At 54.8% G+C, this 18,290-nt stretch overlaps 1 protein-coding gene across 1 annotated transcript; it reads left to right on the top strand.

The window, feature by feature from the left end:
- Positions 1-7,705: 7,705 nt before the first annotated feature.
- LOC309333341 (zinc finger protein 618-like) lies at positions 7,706-9,810 on the top strand (the record flags this gene model as incomplete). Its single annotated transcript, XM_081846713.1, has 2 exons — positions 7,706-7,724; positions 8,351-9,810. The coding sequence occupies 2 exons, from the start codon at positions 7,706-7,708 to the stop codon at positions 9,808-9,810; spliced, it is 1,479 nt and encodes a 492-aa protein (XP_081702839.1).
- Between the last annotated feature and the right edge of the window lie 8,480 nt (positions 9,811-18,290).

Here is an 18,290-nt window from a genome sequence, read left to right as displayed (position 1 = left end):
TCCCATGAACCAGTGAGTTTTGGGACTACAACTCCCATGATCCAGTGGGTTTCGGGACTACAACTCCCATGAGCCAGTGGGCCTTTGGGACTACTATTCCCATGATCCAGTGGGTTTTGTGACTATGATTCCCATGATCCAGTGGGCTTTTGGGACTACAACTCCCATGATCCAGTGGGCTTTTGGGACTACAACTTCCATGAGCCAGTGGGTTTTGGGACTACAACTCCCATGATCCAGTGGGTTTTCGGACTACAATTCCCATGAGCCAGTGGGGTTTTCAGACTACAACTCCCATGATCCTTAGCTGACAGGGCAGTGGGCTTTGGGTACTACGACTCCCATGAGCCAGTGGGCTTTTGGGACTACAACTCCCATGATCCAGGGGGTTTGGGGACTACAATTCCCATGAGCCAGTAGGATTTTGGGACTCCAACTCCCATGAGCCAGTGGGTTATGGGACTACAACTCCCATGAGCCAGTGGGTTTTGCGACTCCAACTCCCATGAGCCAGTGAGTTTTGGGACTCCAACTCCCATGAGCCAGTGGGCTTTTGGGACTCCAACTCCCATGAGCCAGTGGGGTTTGGGACTACAACTCCCATGATCCAGGGCTTTGGGGACTACAATTCCCATGAGCCAGTGGGCTTTTGGGACTACTATTCCCATGAGCCAGTGGGTTTTGTGACTCCAACTCCCATGATCCAGTGGGGTTTGGGACTACAACTCCCATGAGCCAGTGGGTTTTGCGACTCCAACTCCCATGATCTAGTGGGGTTTGGGACTACAACTCCCATGAGCCAGTGGGGTTTTCAGACTACAACTCCCATCATCCTTAGCTGAGAGGGCAGTGGGCTTTGGGTACTACGACTCCCATGAGCCAGTGGGCTTTTGCGACTCCAACTCCCATGAGCCAGTGGGTTTTGCGACTCCAACTCCCATGAGCCAGTGAGTTTTGGGACTCCAACTCCCATGATCCAGGGGGTTTGGGGACTACAATTCCCATGAGCCAGTAGGATTTTGGGACTCCAACTCCCATGAGCCAGTGGGTTTGGGGACTACAACTCCCATGAGCCAGTGGGTTTTGCGACTCCGACTCCCATGATCCAGTGGGGTTTGGGACTACAACTCCCATGAGCCGGTGGATTTTTGGGACTACAACTCCCATGATCCTTTGCTAGCAGGAGCAGGAGGTTTGGGGACTCCAACTCCCATGAGCCAGTGGGTTTGGGCACTACAACTCCCATGAGCCAGTGGGTTTTGGGACTACAACTCCCATGAGCCAGTGGGCCTTTGGGACTACTATTCCCATGATCCAGTGGGTTTTGTGACTATGATTCCCATGAGCCAGTGTGCTTTTGGGACTACAACTCCCATGAGCCAGTGGGCTTTTGGGACTACAACTCCCATGAGCCAGTGGGCCTTTGGGACTACAATTCCCATGAGCCAGTAGGATTTTGGGACTCCAACTCCCATGATCCTTTGCTAGCAGGAGCAGGAGGTTTGGGGACTCCAACTCCCATGAGCCAGTGGGCTTTGCGACTATAGTTCCCATGATCCAGTGGGTTTGGGGACTACAACTCCCATGAGCCAGTGGGTTTTGCGACTCCAACTCCCATGATCCTTAGCTGAGAGGGCAGTGGGCTTTGGGTACTACGACTCCCATGAGCCAGTGTGCTTTTGGGACTACAATTCCCATGAGCCAGTGGGTTTTGCGACTCCAACTCCCATGAGCCAGTGTGCTTTTGGGACTACAACTCCCATGAGCCAGTGGGCTTTTGGGACTACAACTCCCATGATCCAGGGGGTTTGGGGACTACAATTCCCATGAGCCAGTAGGATTTTGGGACTCCAACTCCCATGAGCCAGTGGGTTTGGGGACTACAACTCCCATGAGCCAGTGGGTTTTGCGACTCCGACTCCCATGATCCAGTGGGGTTTGGGACTACAACTCCCATGAGCCGGTGGATTTTTGGGACTACAACTCCCATGATCCTTTGCTAGCAGGAGCAGGAGGTTTGGGGACTCCAACTCCCATGAGCCAGTGGGTTTGGGCACTACAACTCCCATGAGCCAGTGGGTTTTGGGACTACAACTCCCATGAGCCAGTGGGCCTTTGGGACTACTATTCCCATGATCCAGTGGGTTTTGTGACTATGATTCCCATGAGCCAGTGTGCTTTTGGGACTACAACTCCCATGAGCCAGTGGGCTTTTGGGACTACAACTCCCATGATCCAGTGGGCTTTTGGGACTACAACTTCCATGAGCCAGTGGGTTTTGGGACTACAACTCCCATGATCCAGTGGGTTTTCGGACTACAATTCCCATGAGCCAGTGGGGTTTTCAGACTACAACTCCCATGATCCTTAGCTGACAGGGCAGTGGGCTTTGGGTACTACGACTCCCATGAGCCAGTGGGCTTTTGGGACTACAACTCCCATGATCCAGGGGGTTTGGGGACTACAATTCCCATGAGCCAGTAGGATTTTGGGACTCCAACTCCCATGAGCCAGTGGGTTATGGGACTACAACTCCCATGAGCCAGTGGGTTTTGCGACTCCAACTCCCATGAGCCAGTGAGTTTTGGGACTCCAACTCCCATGAGCCAGTGGGCTTTTGGGACTCCAACTCCCATGAGCCAGTGGGGTTTGGGACTACAACTCCCATGATCCAGGGCTTTGGGGACTACAATTCCCATGAGCCAGTGGGCTTTTGGGACTACTATTCCCATGAGCCAGTGGGTTTTGTGACTCCAACTCCCATGATCCAGTGGGGTTTGGGACTACAACTCCCATGAGCCAGTGGGTTTTGCGACTCCAACTCCCATGATCTAGTGGGGTTTGGGACTACAACTCCCATGAGCCAGTGGGGTTTTCAGACTACAACTCCCATCATCCTTAGCTGAGAGGGCAGTGGGCTTTGGGTACTACGACTCCCATGAGCCAGTGGGCTTTTGCGACTCCAACTCCCATGAGCCAGTGGGTTTTGCGACTCCAACTCCCATGAGCCAGTGAGTTTTGGGACTACAACTCCCATGATCCAGGGGGTTTGGGGACTACAATTCCCATGAGCCAGTAGGATTTTGGGACTCCAACTCCCATGAGCCAGTGGGTTTGGGGACTACAACTCCCATGAGCCAGTGGGTTTTGCGACTCCGACTCCCATGATCCAGTGGGGTTTGGGACTACAACTCCCATGAGCCGGTGGATTTTTGGGACTACAACTCCCATGATCCTTTGCTAGCAGGAGCAGGAGGTTTGGGGACTCCAACTCCCATGAGCCAGTGGGTTTGGGCACTACAACTCCCATGAGCCAGTGGGTTTTGGGACTACAACTCCCATGAGCCAGTGGGCCTTTGGGACTACTATTCCCATGATCCAGTGGGTTTTGTGACTATGATTCCCATGAGCCAGTGTGCTTTTGGGACTACAACTCCCATGAGCCAGTGGGCTTTTGGGACTACAACTCCCATGATCCAGTGGGCTTTTGGGACTACAACTTCCATGAGCCAGTGGGTTTTGGGACTACAACTCCCATGATCCAGTGGGTTTTCGGACTACAATTCCCATGAGCCAGTGGGGTTTTCAGACTACAACTCCCATGATCCTTAGCTGACAGGGCAGTGGGCTTTGGGTACTACGACTCCCATGAGCCAGTGGGCTTTTGGGACTACAACTCCCATGATCCAGGGGGTTTGGGGACTACAATTCCCATGAGCCAGTAGGATTTTGGGACTCCAACTCCCATGAGCCAGTGGGTTATGGGACTACAACTCCCATGAGCCAGTGGGTTTTGCGACTCCAACTCCCATGAGCCAGTGAGTTTTGGGACTCCAACTCCCATGAGCCAGTGGGCTTTTGGGACTCCAACTCCCATGAGCCAGTGGGGTTTGGGACTACAACTCCCATGATCCAGGGCTTTGGGGACTACAATTCCCATGAGCCAGTGGGCTTTTGGGACTACTATTCCCATGAGCCAGTGGGTTTTGTGACTCCAACTCCCATGATCCAGTGGGGTTTGGGACTACAACTCCCATGAGCCAGTGGGTTTTGCGACTCCAACTCCCATGATCTAGTGGGGTTTGGGACTACAACTCCCATGAGCCAGTGGGGTTTTCAGACTACAACTCCCATCATCCTTAGCTGAGAGGGCAGTGGGCTTTGGGTACTACGACTCCCATGAGCCAGTGGGCTTTTGCGACTCCAACTCCCATGAGCCAGTGGGTTTTGCGACTCCAACTCCCATGAGCCAGTGAGTTTTGGGACTCCAACTCCCATGATCCAGGGGGTTTGGGGACTACAATTCCCATGAGCCAGTAGGATTTTGGGACTCCAACTCCCATGAGCCAGTGGGTTTGGGGACTACAACTCCCATGAGCCAGTGGGTTTTGCGACTCCGACTCCCATGATCCAGTGGGGTTTGGGACTACAACTCCCATGAGCCGGTGGATTTTTGGGACTACAACTCCCATGATCCTTTGCTAGCAGGAGCAGGAGGTTTGGGGACTCCAACTCCCATGAGCCAGTGGGTTTGGGCACTACAACTCCCATGAGCCAGTGGGTTTTGGGACTACAACTCCCATGAGCCAGTGGGCCTTTGGGACTACTATTCCCATGATCCAGTGGGTTTTGTGACTATGATTCCCATGAGCCAGTGTGCTTTTGGGACTACAACTCCCATGAGCCAGTGGGCTTTTGGGACTACAACTCCCATGAGCCAGTGGGCCTTTGGGACTACAATTCCCATGAGCCAGTAGGATTTTGGGACTCCAACTCCCATGATCCTTTGCTAGCAGGAGCAGGAGGTTTGGGGACTCCAACTCCCATGAGCCAGTGGGCTTTGCGACTATAGTTCCCATGATCCAGTGGGTTTGGGGACTACAACTCCCATGAGCCAGTGGGTTTTGCGACTCCAACTCCCATGATCCAGTGGGGTTTTCAGACTACAACTCCCATGATCCTTAGCTGACAGGGCAGTGGGCTTTGTTAGTGGGCAGTGTTAGCTAAGCATCATGGGAGTTGTAGTTCCAAAACCCCACTGGCTCATGGGAATTGTAGTCCCCAAACCCACTGGCCCTCTTAGCTAAGGATCATGGGAGTTGTAGTCCCCAAACCCACAGGCTCATGGGAATCATAGTGCCCAAAGCAGTCAGCCCTGTTAGCTAAGGCTCATGGGAGTTGTAGTCCCAAAGCCAGACTGTCTCATGGGAATTGAAGTATCAAAACCAATCAGCTCCGTTAGCAAAGGCTCCTGGGAGTTGTAGTATTGAAACCCCACTGGCTCATGGGAGTTATAGTTTCCTATGGGAGTTATAGTTCCCTATGGGAGTTGAACTATAGTTGAACTAGAGTTCCCCATGGGAGTTATAGTTCCCTGTGGGAGTTGAACTATACTTGAACTAGAGTTCCCTATGGGAGTTATAGTTCCCTGTGGGAGTTATAGTTCCCTATGGGAGTTGAACTATAGTTGAACTATAGTTCCCTGCCAGAGTTATAGTTCCCCATGGGAGTTGAACTATAGTTGAACTATAGTTCCCTATGGGAGTTATAGTTCCCCATGGGAGTTGAACTATAGTTGAACTATAGTTCCTTATGGGAGTTATAGTTCCCCATGGGATTTGAACTATAGTTGAACTATAGTTCCTTATGGGAGTTATAGTTCCCTATGGGAGTTGAACTATAGTTGAACTATAGTTCCTTATGGGAGTTATAGTTCCCCATGGGAGTTGAACTATAGTTGAACTATAGTTCCCTATGGGAGTTATAGTTCCCTATGGGAGTTGAACTATAGTTGAACTATAGTTCCCTATGGGAGTTATAGTTCCCCATGGGAGTTATAGTTCCCCATGGGAGTTGAACTATAGTTGAACTAAAGTTCCTTATGGGAGTTATAGTTTCCTATGAGAGTTGAACTACAGTTGAACTATAGTTCCCCATGGGAGTTATAGTTCCCCGTGGGAGTTATAGTTCCCCATGGGAGTTGAAGTATAGTTGAACTATAGTTCCCTATGGGAGTTATAGTTCCCCATGGGAGTTGAACTATAGTTGAACTATAGTTCCCTATGGGAGTTATAGTTCCCTATGAGAGTTATAGTTCCCCATGGGAGTTGAACTATAGTTGAACTATAGTTCCCTATGGGAGTTATAGTTCCCAATGGGAGTTGAACTATAGTTGAACTATAGTTCCCTAGGGAGTTATAGTTCCCTGTGGGAGTTATAGTTCCCTGTGGGAGTTATAGTTTCCTATGGGAGTTATAGTTCCCTATGGGAGTTGAACTATAGTTGAACTATAGTTCCCCATGGGAGTTATAGTTTCCTATGGGAGTTATAGTTTCCTATGGGAGTTATAGTTCCCTGTGGGAGTTATAGTTCCCCATGCGAGTTATAGTTCCCTATGGGAGTTGAACTATAGTTGAACTATAGTTCCCTGCGGGAGTTATAGTTCCCTATGGGAGTTATAGTTCCCTACGGGAGTTATAGTTCCCCATGGGAGTTGAACTATAGTTGAACTATAGTTCCCCATGGGAGTTATAGTTTCCTATGGGAGTTATAGTTATAGTTTCCTATGGGAGTTATAGTTCCCTGTGGGAGTTGAACTATAGTTGAACTATAGTTCCCTATGGGAGTTATAGTTCCCTATGAGAGTTATAGTTCCCCATGGGAGTTGAACTATAGTTGAACTATAGTTCCCTATGGGAGTCATAGTTCCCCATGGGAGTTGAACTATAGTTCCCTATGGGAGTCATAGTTCCCCATGGGAGTTGAACTATAGTTCCCTGTGGGAGTTATAGTTCCCTATGGGAGTTGAACTATAGTTGAACTATAGTTCCCTATGGGAGTCATAGTTCCCTATGGGAGTCATAGTTCCCCATGGGAGTTGAACTATAGTTGAAATATAGTTCCCTGTGGGAGTTATAGTTCTCTATGGGAATTATAGTTCCCCATGGGAGTTGAACTATAGTTGAATTATAGTTCCCTGTGGGAGTTATAGTTCCCTATGGGAGTTATAGTTCCCCATGCGAGTTATAGTTCCCTATGGGAGTTGAACTATAGTTGAACTATAGTTCCCTATGACAGTTATAGTTCCCCATGGGAGTTGAACTATAGTTGAACTATAGTTCCCTGTGGGAGTTATAGTTCCCTGTGGGAGTTTTAGTTCCCTGAGGGAGTTATAGTTCCCCATGGGAGTTGAACTATAGTTGAACTATAGTTCCCTGTGGGAGTTATAGTTCCCTATGGGAGTTTTAGTTCCCTATGGGAGTTGAACTATAGTTCCCTATGGGAGTTATAGTTCCCCATGGGAGTTGAACTATAGTTGAACTATAGTTCCCTATGGGAGTTATAGTTCCCTATGGGAGTCATAGTTCCCCATGCGAGTTATAGTTCCCTATGGGAGTTGAACTATAGTTGAACTATAGTTCCCTATGGGAGTTCCAGTTCCCTATGAGAGTTATAGTTCCCCATGGGAGTTGAACTATAGTTGAACTATAGTTCCCTATGGGAGTTATAGATCCCTATGGGAGTTGAACTATAGTTCCCTGTGGGAGTTATAGTTCCCTATGGGAGTTGAACTATAGTTGAACTAAAGTTCCTTATGGGAGTCATAGTTCCCTATGGGAGTTATAGTTCCCCATGGGAGTTGAACTATAGTTGAACTATAGTTCCCTGTGGGAGTTACAGTTCCCTGTGGGAGTTCTAGTTCCCTATGGGAGTTATAGTTCCCTGTGGGAGTTGAACTATAGTTGAACTATAGTTCCCTATGGGAGTTATAGTTCCCTATGACAGTTATAGTTCCCCATGGGAGTTGAACTATAGTTGAACTATGGGAGTTATAGTTCCCCATGGGAGTTGAACTATAGTTGAACTATGGGAGTTATAGTTCCCCATGGGAGTTGAACTATAGTTGAACTATGGGAGTTATAGTTCCCCATGGGAGTTGAACTATAGTTGAACTATGGGAGTTATAGTTCCCCATGGGAGTTGAACTATAGTTGAACTATGGGAGTTATAGTTCCCCATGGGAGTTGAACTATAGTTGAACTATGGGAGTTACAGTTCCCCATGGGAGTTGAACTATAGTTGAACTATAGTTCCCTATGGGAGTTATACTTTCCTATGGGAGTTATAGTTCCCTATGGGAGTTATAGTTCCCTATGGCAGTTGAACTATAGTTCCCTATGGGAGTCATAGTTCCCCATGGGAGTTGAACTAGAGTTGAACTATAGTTCCCTATGGGAGTTATAGTTTCCTGTGGGAGTTATAGTTCCCCACGGCAGTTGAACTATACTCGAACTATAGTTCCTTATGGGAGTTCGAGTTCCCTGACCCTCTCCCTTCTTCTCCCCCCCAGCGCTACACGTCCCGGACAAGGAGCGCCAAGCCCTGGCCGAGCGCCTCCTCCGATTGGCCTGCGCCGAGCCCGCCTTCCTGCCCGCCCTCTCCAGCCCCGACTTCCAGAACCTGGCCCAGGCCTTGATTGACAGCGGCGCCCGGCACGGCGCCTACCCCGCCGCCGAGGCTCTTGGGAACCTTAGCGCCCTGGCGCTCCAGCACCTGCCCCGCATGTACAACCAGGCCAAGGTCAAGGTCACGTGTGCGCTGGGCGCCGCCCGGGGGATTGGCGTGACCTGCCACACGCACCCCGGCGGCGCCCACGTCCTGTCGGCGCACCGGGTGGAAACCGGGCGCCTGCGCAGCTACGTCCTGGCCGTCCGGGAGCCCGCCGCCTCGGAACCCGTCCCGCTTTGGGTCCAGAACGTCCTCTCGGAGTTTGTGGCCCCCGAAACCCGGGCCGCCTACGTGAGCGACGGCGCGGCGCCCGCTTGGGGGAAAAACGGGCTGAGTCTCCGGTGCGCCGGGTGCGCCTTGAACGCCGCCGTCGCCGGCGTCCTCAGCCCCCGGGCGCTCCAGGCGCGCGGCATGCCGGAGGTGGCCGAGTTGTTGGCAACCTGCGTGGAGCTGCTTGGGAGTCGTAGCGCACAGGAGCGCCGGGAAGGGAGTTCTAGCGCCGAATTGGCGCCGCCCTGCTGGGATTCGCCGGCCGACGCTCTGCTCGCGGCGCACGAGTGGCAGGAACGGGGCAACCTGGGTCGTCGTGGCGGAGGAGCGGCGGAACATGGCAACCTGGGGAGTTGTAGCGCCGGGGACGGCGCCCCGCTCAACCGGGCGCTGCTGGGGAACATGGCCGCCTTGCTGGCGCCGGTGAAGCAGGCGGTGGCCGAACTGGGCGCCGAGGGGCGGCCGACGCTCCATCTCGTGTTGCCAACTTATGCGCGCCTCGAAAAGTTGTTCACGGCCAAGGCGGGCGACGCCGGGCCGGTCAGCAAACTCTGCCACCTCTTCCTGGAGGGCCTGAAGGAGAACTTCAAGCTGCACCCGGCGCACAAGGCGGCCATGTTGCTGGACCCGCGCCAGAAGCTGCGGCCGGCGCCAACTTACCAGCACGAAGAGATCCTCGCCCACGTCTGCCAACTGATGGGCTGGCCGGACGAGACGGAGCTCGAACCCGGCGCCGCCAAGAAAGCGCGGGTCGCGGGAGACGTAGCGCCGCCGGGCGCCGAGGAAGCGGAAGTCTACGCCTACCTGCAGGAGGCCAGCGCCGGGGCGCCAACTGATCTGCTGCAGTACTGGGCCAGCGCCTCGCACCCGCGCCTGGCCCGCTTGGCGCTGTGGCTGCTGGCGGTGCCGGCGGTGGGCGCCCGGGCCGGGTGCGCCCGCTTGTGCGAACAGGCCCAGGGGATCCGGCGCCAGAGGGTCTTGGGGGCGGAAGACGCCAACAAGCTGCTGTTTCTGAAGGCTAATATGGCGTGAGGGGGGGAAACGTAGCGCGGCGCCGGGCGGCGGGTTCGAGCGGAGATGGAGAGGGTGGGAAACGTAGCGCAGTGCCGGGTTGCGGGTTCGAATGGGGACGGAGAGGGTGGGAGTTGTAGCGCGGCGCCGGGTGGCGGGTTCGAGCGGAGATGGAGAGGGTGGGAAACGTAGCGTGGTGCCAGGTTGCGGGTTCGAATGAGTGGAGAGGGTGGGAAATGTAGCGCAGCGTCGGGTTGCGGGTTCGAATGGGGATGGAGAGGTTGGGAAACGTAGCGTGGTGCCAGGTTGCGGGTTCGAATGAGTGGAGAGGGTGGGAGTCATAGCGCGGCGCCGGGTGGCGGGTTCGAATGGGGACGGAGAGCGTGGGAAACGTAGCGCGGCGCCGGGTGGCGGGTTCGAATTGGGAGGGAAAGGGGTGCGGGTTCGAATGTGGCTGGGAAGGGTGGGAAACTTAGGGTGGCGCCGGGTTGCGGGTTCGAATGGGGATGGAGAGCGTGGGAAACGTAGCGCAGCGTCGGGTGGCGGGTTCGAATGGGGACGGAGAGGGTGGGAAACGTAGCGCGGCGCCAGGTTGCAGGTCTGAATGTGGCTGGAAGGGGTTGCGGGTTCGAATGGGGATGGAGAGCGTGGGAAACGTAGCGCAGCGTCGGGTTGCGGGTTTGAATGGGGACGGAGAGCGTGGGAGTCGTAGCGCGGCGCCGGGTGGCGGGTTCGAATGAGTGGAGAGGGTGGGAGTCGTAGCGCGGCGCCAGGTGGCAGGTGTGAATGCGGCTGGAAGGAGTTGCGGGTTCGAATGGGGATGGAGAGGGTGGGAGGCGTAGCGCGGCGCCGGGTGGCGGGTTCGAATGTGGCGTGAGAGGGTGGGAAACGTAGCGCAGCGCCGGGTTGCGGGTTTGAATGGGGATGGAGAGCGTGGGAAACGTAGGGTGGCGCCGGGTTGCGGGTTCGAGCGGAGATGGAGAGGGTGGGAAACGTAGCGCAGCCCCGGGTGGCGGGTTCGAATGTGGCGTGAGAGGGTGGGAAACGTAGCGCGGCGCCGGGTTGCGGGTTTGAATGGGGATGGAGAGCGTGGGAAACGTAGGGTGGCGCCGGGTTGCGGGTTCGAGTGGAGGTGGAGAGGGTGGGAAACGTAGCGCAGCGCCGGGTTGCGGGTTTGAATGTGGCGTGAGAGGGTGGGAAATGTAGCGTGGCACCGGGTTGCGGGTTCAAACGTGTGGGAGCTTGGGAAACATAGCGTGGCGCCGGGTTGCGGGTTCGAGTGGGGACGGAGAGGGTGGGAAACGTAGCGCGGCGCCGGGTGGCGGGTTCGAAGGTGGCGCCGGGTGGCGGGTTCGAAGGAGGGGAGAGGGTGGGAGTCGTAGCGTGGCGCCGGGTGGCGGGTTCGAATGGGGACGGAGAGGGTGGGAAACGTAGCGCAGCGTCGGGTTGCAGGTTTGAATGGGGATGGAGAGGTTGGGAAACGTAGCGTGGTGCCAGGTTGCGGGTTCGAGCGGAGATGGAGAGGGTGGGAGTCGTAGCGCGGCGCCGGGTGGCGGGTTCGAAGGAGTGGAGAGGTGGGAGTCGTAGCGCGGCGCCGGGTTGTGGGTTTGAATGTGGCGTGAGAGGGTGGGAAACGTAACGCGGCGCCGGGTTGCGGGTTCGAGTGGAGATGGAGAGGGTGGGAGTCGTAGCACGGCGCCAGGTTGCGGGTTCGAAGGAGTGGAGAGGGTGGGAGTCGTAGCGTGGCGCCGGGTGGCGGGTTTGAATGGGGACGGAGAGGGTGGGAAACGTAACGTGGCGCCGGGTTGCGGGTTCGAATGTGGCTGGGAAGGGTGGGAAATGTAGGGTGGCGCCGGGTTGCGGGTTCGAATGAGTGGAGAGGGTGGGAGTCGTAGCGCGGCGTCGGGTTGCGGGTTCGAATGAGTGGAGAGGGTGGGAGTCGTAGCGCGGCGCCAGGTGGCGGGTTCAAATGGAGACGGAGAGGGTGGGAAACATAGCGCAGCGCCGGGTGGCAGGTTCGAGCGGAGATGGAGAGGGTGGGAAACGTAGCGTGGTGCCAGGTTGCGGGTTCGAATGAGTGGAGAGGGTGGGAGTTGTAGCGCGGCGTTGGGTTGCGGGTTCGAATGTGGCTGGGAAGGGTGGGAAACGTAGGGTGGCGCCGGGTTGCAGGTTCGAATGTGGCTGGGAAGGGTGGGAAACGTAGGGTGGCGCCGGGTTGCGGGTTCGAATGAGTGGAGAGGGTGGGAGTCGTAGCGCGGCGTCGGGTTGCGGGTTCGAATGGGGACGGAGAGGGTGGGAAACGTAGCGCGGCGCCGGGTGGCGGGTTTGAATGTGGCGTGAGAGGGTGGGAAACGTAGCGCGGTGCCAGGTTGCGGGTTCGAATGTGGCTGGGAAGGGTGGGAAACGTAGTGTGGCGCCAGGTTGCGGGTTCGAATGAGGTGGAGAGGGTGGGAGTCGTAGCGCGGCGCCAGGTTGCAGGTTTGAATGTGGCTGGAAGGGGTTGCGGGTTCGAATGGGGATGGAGAGGGTGGGAGTCGTAGCGTGGCGTCGGGTTGAGGGTTCGAATGGGGATGGAGAGCGTGAGAAACGTAGCGCGGCGCCAGGTTGCGGGTTTGAATGTGGTGTGAGAGGGTGGGAAACGTAACGTGGCGCCTGGTTGCGGGTTCCAATGTGTGGGAGCTTGGGAAACATAGCGTGGCGCTGGGTTGCGGGTTCGAATGTGGGGGGAGTGGGTGGGAACTGTAGCGTGGCGCCAGGTTGCCGGTTTGAACGGGCTGGAAAGGGCGGCGGGTTCGAAGGGGGATGGAGAGGGGGGAAAGATAGCGTGGCGCCGGGTTGCGGGTTCAAACGGGGCTGGGAAGGGTGGGAAACGTAGCGCAGCGCCCGGTTGGGGGTGTATATAGGTGTATAGGGGGAATGGGGAGGGAGGGGGAAGGATTTGAACCCGGGGTCGGAGTGGAATTGGGCTCAAACTTGAATTCAGGGTTGAACTTGGAACCCGAACTCGATCCAGAACTCGAACTCGGGGAGCTGAACTGGAATTGAATTCTAGTTCGGACCCGAGTTCCGGTCTGCATTCAGGTCTGAATTGGGAAACGTAGCGCGTTTCCTGGGAATTGTAGCGCATGGTTGGGAAACGTAGCGCAGCGCTGGGGGTGCGGCGCCCGGTTTGGGGTGTATATAAGTGTATAGAGGGGGAATGGGGTGAGGGAGGGGAGAAGGATCTTGAACCCGGGGCAGAAGCTGACTTGGGACCGGAACTCGAACCAGAACTTGAACTCGGGGAGTTCGGACCCGAGTTCAGGTCTGAATTGGGAAACATAGCGCGTTTTCTGGGAATTGTAGCGCGTGGTTGGGAAACGTAGCGCAGCGCTGGGGATTCTGGGCGCCCGGCCACAAGTTCAGCCCCGGGTTCCGGTTCGAGTTCCATTTCGGCCCAGGGTTCGAGTTCAGGTCCGAATTGGGAAACGTAGCGCGTTTTCTGGGAACTGTAGCGCGTGGTTGGGAAACATAGCGCAGCGCTGGGGATTCTGGGCGCCTGGTTTGGGGTGGATAGAAGCCCTCGGTTCTGGTGTGAGTCTGAATTCGAGTTCGGACCCGAGTTCAGGTCCGAGTTCAGGTCCGAATTGGGAAACATAGCGCGTTTTCTGGGAATTGTAGCGCGTGGTTGGGAAACGTAGCGCAGCGCTGGGGATTCTGGGTGCCCGGCCACAAGTTCAGGTCCGAATTGGGAAACGTAGCGCGTTTTCTGGGAATTGTAGCGCACGGTTGGGAAACGTAGCGCAGCGCTGGGGATTCTGGGCGCCGGAGACGCCCATATGGCGTCATTTGGGAACTGTAGCGCGTTTCCTGGGAACTGTAGCGCAGGGTTGGGAATTGTAGCGCAGCGCTGGGGATTCTGGGCGCCCGGCCACAAGTTCAGGTCCGCATTCGGGTCCGAATTGGGAAACGTAGCGCGTTTTCTGGGAATTGTAGCGCATGGTTGGGAAACATAGTGCAGCGCTGGGGATTCTGGGCGCCCGGCCACAAGTTCAGCCCCGGGTTCCGGTTCGAGTTCCATTTCGGCCCAGGGTTCGAGTTCAGGTCCGAATTGGGAAACGTAGCGCGTTTTCTGGGAACTGTAGCGCAGGGTTGGGAAACGTAGCACAGCGCTGGGGATTCTGGGCGCCGGAGACGCCCATAGGGCGTGATTTGGGAACTGTAGCGTGTTTTCTGGGAACTGTAGCGCAGGGTTGGGAAACGTAGCGCAGCGCTGGGGATTCTGGGCGCCGGAGACGCCCATATGGTGTGATTTGGGAACTGTAGCGCGTTTTCTGGGAACTGTAGCGCGTTTTCTGGGAATTGTAGCGCAGGGTTGGGAAACGTAGCGCAGCGCTGGGGATTCTGGGCGCCGGAGACGCCCATGTGGTGTGATTTGGGAACTGTAGCGCGTTTTCTGGGAACTGTAGCGCATGGTTGGGAACTGTAGCGCATGGTTGGGAACTGTAGCACATGGTTGGGAAACGTAGCGCGGCGTGGGGGATTCTGGGCGCCCGGCCACAAGTTCAGCCCCGGGTTCCAGTTCGAGTTCCATTTCGGCCCCGAGTTCGAGTTCAGGTCCGCATTGGGAAACGTAGCGCGTTTTCTGGGAACTGTAGCGCAGGGTTGGGAAACGTAGCGCAGCGCTGGGGATTCTGGGCGCCCGGCCACAAGTTCAGGTCCGAATTCAGGTCCGAATTGGGAAACGTAGCGCGTTTTCTGGGAATTGTAGCGCCGGGTTGGGAAACGTAGCGCAGCGCTGGGGATTCTGGGCGCCCGGCCACAAGTTCAGGTCCGCATTCAGGTCCGAATTGGGAAACGTAGCGCGTTTTCTGGGAATTGTAGCGCAGGGTTGGGAATGGTAGCGCAGCGCCTGGTTTGGGGGGAATGGGGTGAGGGAGGGGAGGAGGATCTTGAACCCGGGGCAGAAGCTGAACTGGGATCTGAACTCCAATTCGGGGGCGGGGAGGACTTGAACCCGGGGAAACGCGCTACGTTTCCCAATTCGGACCTGAATTCGGACCTGAACTTGTGGCGGGGCTACTCCCTCAACTCGGGGATGGAACGAACCAACTCGGGGCTGAACTTGAACCCGAACTCAGACTCTGAATTTGAACTCAAACTTAGGACCTGAACTTGAATTTGGAGCGGAACTGGGGGCCGAACTAGAATTCACACCTGAACTCGGGTTCGAATTGGAACTCAGACCCGATCTGGGACCTGAACTCGAACTCGGGGCTGATCCTGAACTTGAACTCAGACTCTGAATTTGAACTCAAACTTAGGGCCTGAACTTGAATTTGGACCTGAACCCGGGGCCGAACTAGAATTCACACCCGAACCCGGACTTGAACCCAGGTCCGAATTTGAACTCGGGGCCGAATTTGAACTCAGACCTGATCTGGGACCTGAACTCGGGGCTGAACTCGAACTCGGGGCTGATCTTGAACCCGAACTCAGACTCTGAATTTGAACTCAAACTTAGGACCTGAACTTGAATTTGGACCTGAACCCGGGGCCGAACTAGAATTCACACCCGAACCCGGACCTGAACCCAGGTCCGAATTTGAACTCAGACCTGATCTGGGACCTGAACTCGAACTCGGGGCTGATCCAGAACTTGAACTCAAACTCTGAATTTGAACTCAGGGCCTGAACTTGAATTTGGACCTGAACCCGGGGCCGAACTAGAATTCACACCTGAACTCGGGTTCGAATTGGAACTCAGACCCGATCTGGGACCTGAACTTGGGGCTGATCTTGAACCCGAACTCAGACTCTGAATTTGAACTCAGACTTAGGGCCTGAACTTGAATTTGGAGCGGAACTGGGGGCCGAACTAGAATTCACACCGGAACTCGGGTTCAAATTTGAACTCAGACTTAGGGCCTGAACTTGAATTGGGACCTGAACCCGGGGCCGAACTAGAATTCACACCCAAACCCGGACTTGAACCCAGGTCCGAATTTGAACTCAGACCCGATCTGGGACCTGAACTTGGGGCTGAACTCGAACTCAGGCCTGAACCCGTACTCAAACTCTGAATTTGAACTCAGACTTAGGGCCTGAACTTGAATTGGGAGCTGAACTCAGGGCTGAACTAGAATTCACACCCGAACCCGGACCTGAACCCAGGTCCGAATTTGAACTCAGACCCGATCTGGGACCTGAACTCGGGGCTGAACTCGAACTCGGGGCTGATCCTGAACTTGAACTCAAACTCTGAATTTGAACTCAGACTTAGGGCCTGAACTTGAATTTGGACCTGAACCCGGGGCCGAACTAGAATTCACACCCGAACCCGGAGCTGAACCCAGGTCCGAATTTGAACTCGGGTTCGAATTTGAACTCAGACCTGATCTGGGACCTGAACTCGGGGCTGAACTAGAATTCACACCCAAACCCGGACTTGAACCCAGGTCCGAATTTGAACTCAGACCCGATCTGGGACCTGAACTCGGGGCTGAACTCGAACTCGGGGCTGATCTTGAACCCGAACTCAGACTCTGAATTTGAACTCGAACTTAGGGCCTGAACTAGAATTTACACCCGAACCCGGACTTGAACCCAGGTCCGAATTGGAACTCAGACCCGACCTGGAACCTGAACTCGGGGCTGAACTCGAACTCGGACCCCAACCCGAACTGGCAGCTGAACCCGAACTTGAACTCCGGGTCCGAACTTGAACTCGGGTCCTCCAGGCAGCTTTGGGGGAGTCCTTCCCCCACTTCCTGTTCCGCCCCCCACTTCCTGTTTGGGGGCCAGGAAGAGGCGGGGCCGAAGAAGCTCCGCCCACCTCACTTCCTGTCCATCTGGAAATCGTGGTTTCGGGAACCATCGTTGGGCCCGATGGAGGTTTTGGACTACAATTCCCATCATGCCTCACCACTGGCCCTGTTCGCTAAGCATCATGGGAGTTGGAGTCCCCAAACTAACTGCTCAGTTAGCTAAGGATCATGGGAGTTGGAGTCCCCAAACCAACCAGCTCTGTAAGCAAAGGATCATGGGATTTGGAGTCCCCCAACTAACTTCCCATTAGCTAAGGATCATGGGAGTTGGAGTCCCCAAACTAACTGCTCAGTTAGCTAAGGATCATGGGAGTTGGAGTCCCCAAACCAATCGGCTCTGTAAGCTAAGCATCATGGGATTTGGAGTCCCCAAACGAACTTCCCATTAGCTAAGGATCATGGGAGTTGGAGTCCCAAAACCAATCGGCTCTGTAGGCTAAGCATCATGGGATTTGGAGTCCCCCAACTAACTTCCCATTAGCTAAGGATCATGGGAGTTGGAGTCCCCAAACCAATCGGCTCTGTCAGCTAAGGATCATGGGATTTGGAGTCCCCAAACTAACTTCCCATTAGCTAAGGATCATGGGAGTTGGAGTCCCCAAACCAATCGGCTCCGTTAGCAAAGGATCATGGGATTGGTAGTCCCCAAACCCACTTGCTCTCCTAGCTAAGCATCATGGGATTTGGAGTCCCCCAACGAACTTCCCATTAGCTAAGGATCATGGGAGTTGGAGTCCCAAAAGCAAAGGATCATGGGATTGGTAGTCCCCAAACCCAATTGCTCTCCTAGCTAAGCATCATGGGATTTGGAGTCCCCAAACTAACTTCCCATTAGCTAAGGATCATGGGAGTTGGAGTCCCAAAACCAATCGGCTCTGTAAGCAAAGGATCATGGGATTTGGAGTCCCCCAACTAACTTCCCATTAGCTAAGGATCATGGGAGTTGGAGTCCTTAAAACCAAGCGGCCCTGTAAGCTAAGCATCATGGGATTTGGAGTCCCCAAACTCACTTCCCATTAACTAAGGATCATGGGAGTTGGAGTCCCAAAACCAATCGGCTCTGTTAGCTAAGGATCATGGGAGTTGGAGTCCCAAAACCAATCGGCTCTGTAAGCTAAGCATCATGGGATTTGGAGTCCCCCAACTAACTTCCCATTAGCTAAGGATCATGGGAGTTGGAGTCCCAAAAGCAAAGGATCATGGGATTTGTAGTCCCCAAACCCACTTGTTCTCCTAGCTAAGCATCATGGGATTTGGAGTCCCCAAACTAACTTCCCATTAGCTAAGGATCATGGGACTTGTAGTCCCCAAACCCACTTGCTCTCCTAGCTAAGCATCATGGGATTTGGAGTCCCCCAACTAACTTCCCATTAGCTAAGGATCATGGGAGTTGTAGTCCTTAAAACCAAGCAGCCCTGTAAGCTAAGCATCATGGGATTTGGAGTCCCCCAACTAACTTCCCATTAGCTAAGGATCATGGGAGTTGGAGTCCCAAAACCCATCGGCTCTGTTAGCAAAGGATCATGGGATTTGTAGTCCCCAAACCCACTTGCTCTCCTAGCTAAGCATCATGGGATTTGGAGTCCCCCAACTAACTTCCCATTAGCTAAGGATCATGGGAGTTGGAGTCCCAAAACCAATCAGCCCTGTAAGCTAAGCATCATGGGATTTGGAGTCCCCAAACTAACTTCCCAT

This window comes from Podarcis erhardii, assembly GCF_964252035.2.
Source record: "Podarcis erhardii genome assembly, chromosome: Z".
Classification (NCBI taxonomy): Eukaryota; Metazoa; Chordata; class Lepidosauria; order Squamata; family Lacertidae; genus Podarcis; species Podarcis erhardii.
Note: the sequence above shows the minus strand (reverse complement) of the source record. Positions and strands in the feature narration are given on the sequence as shown.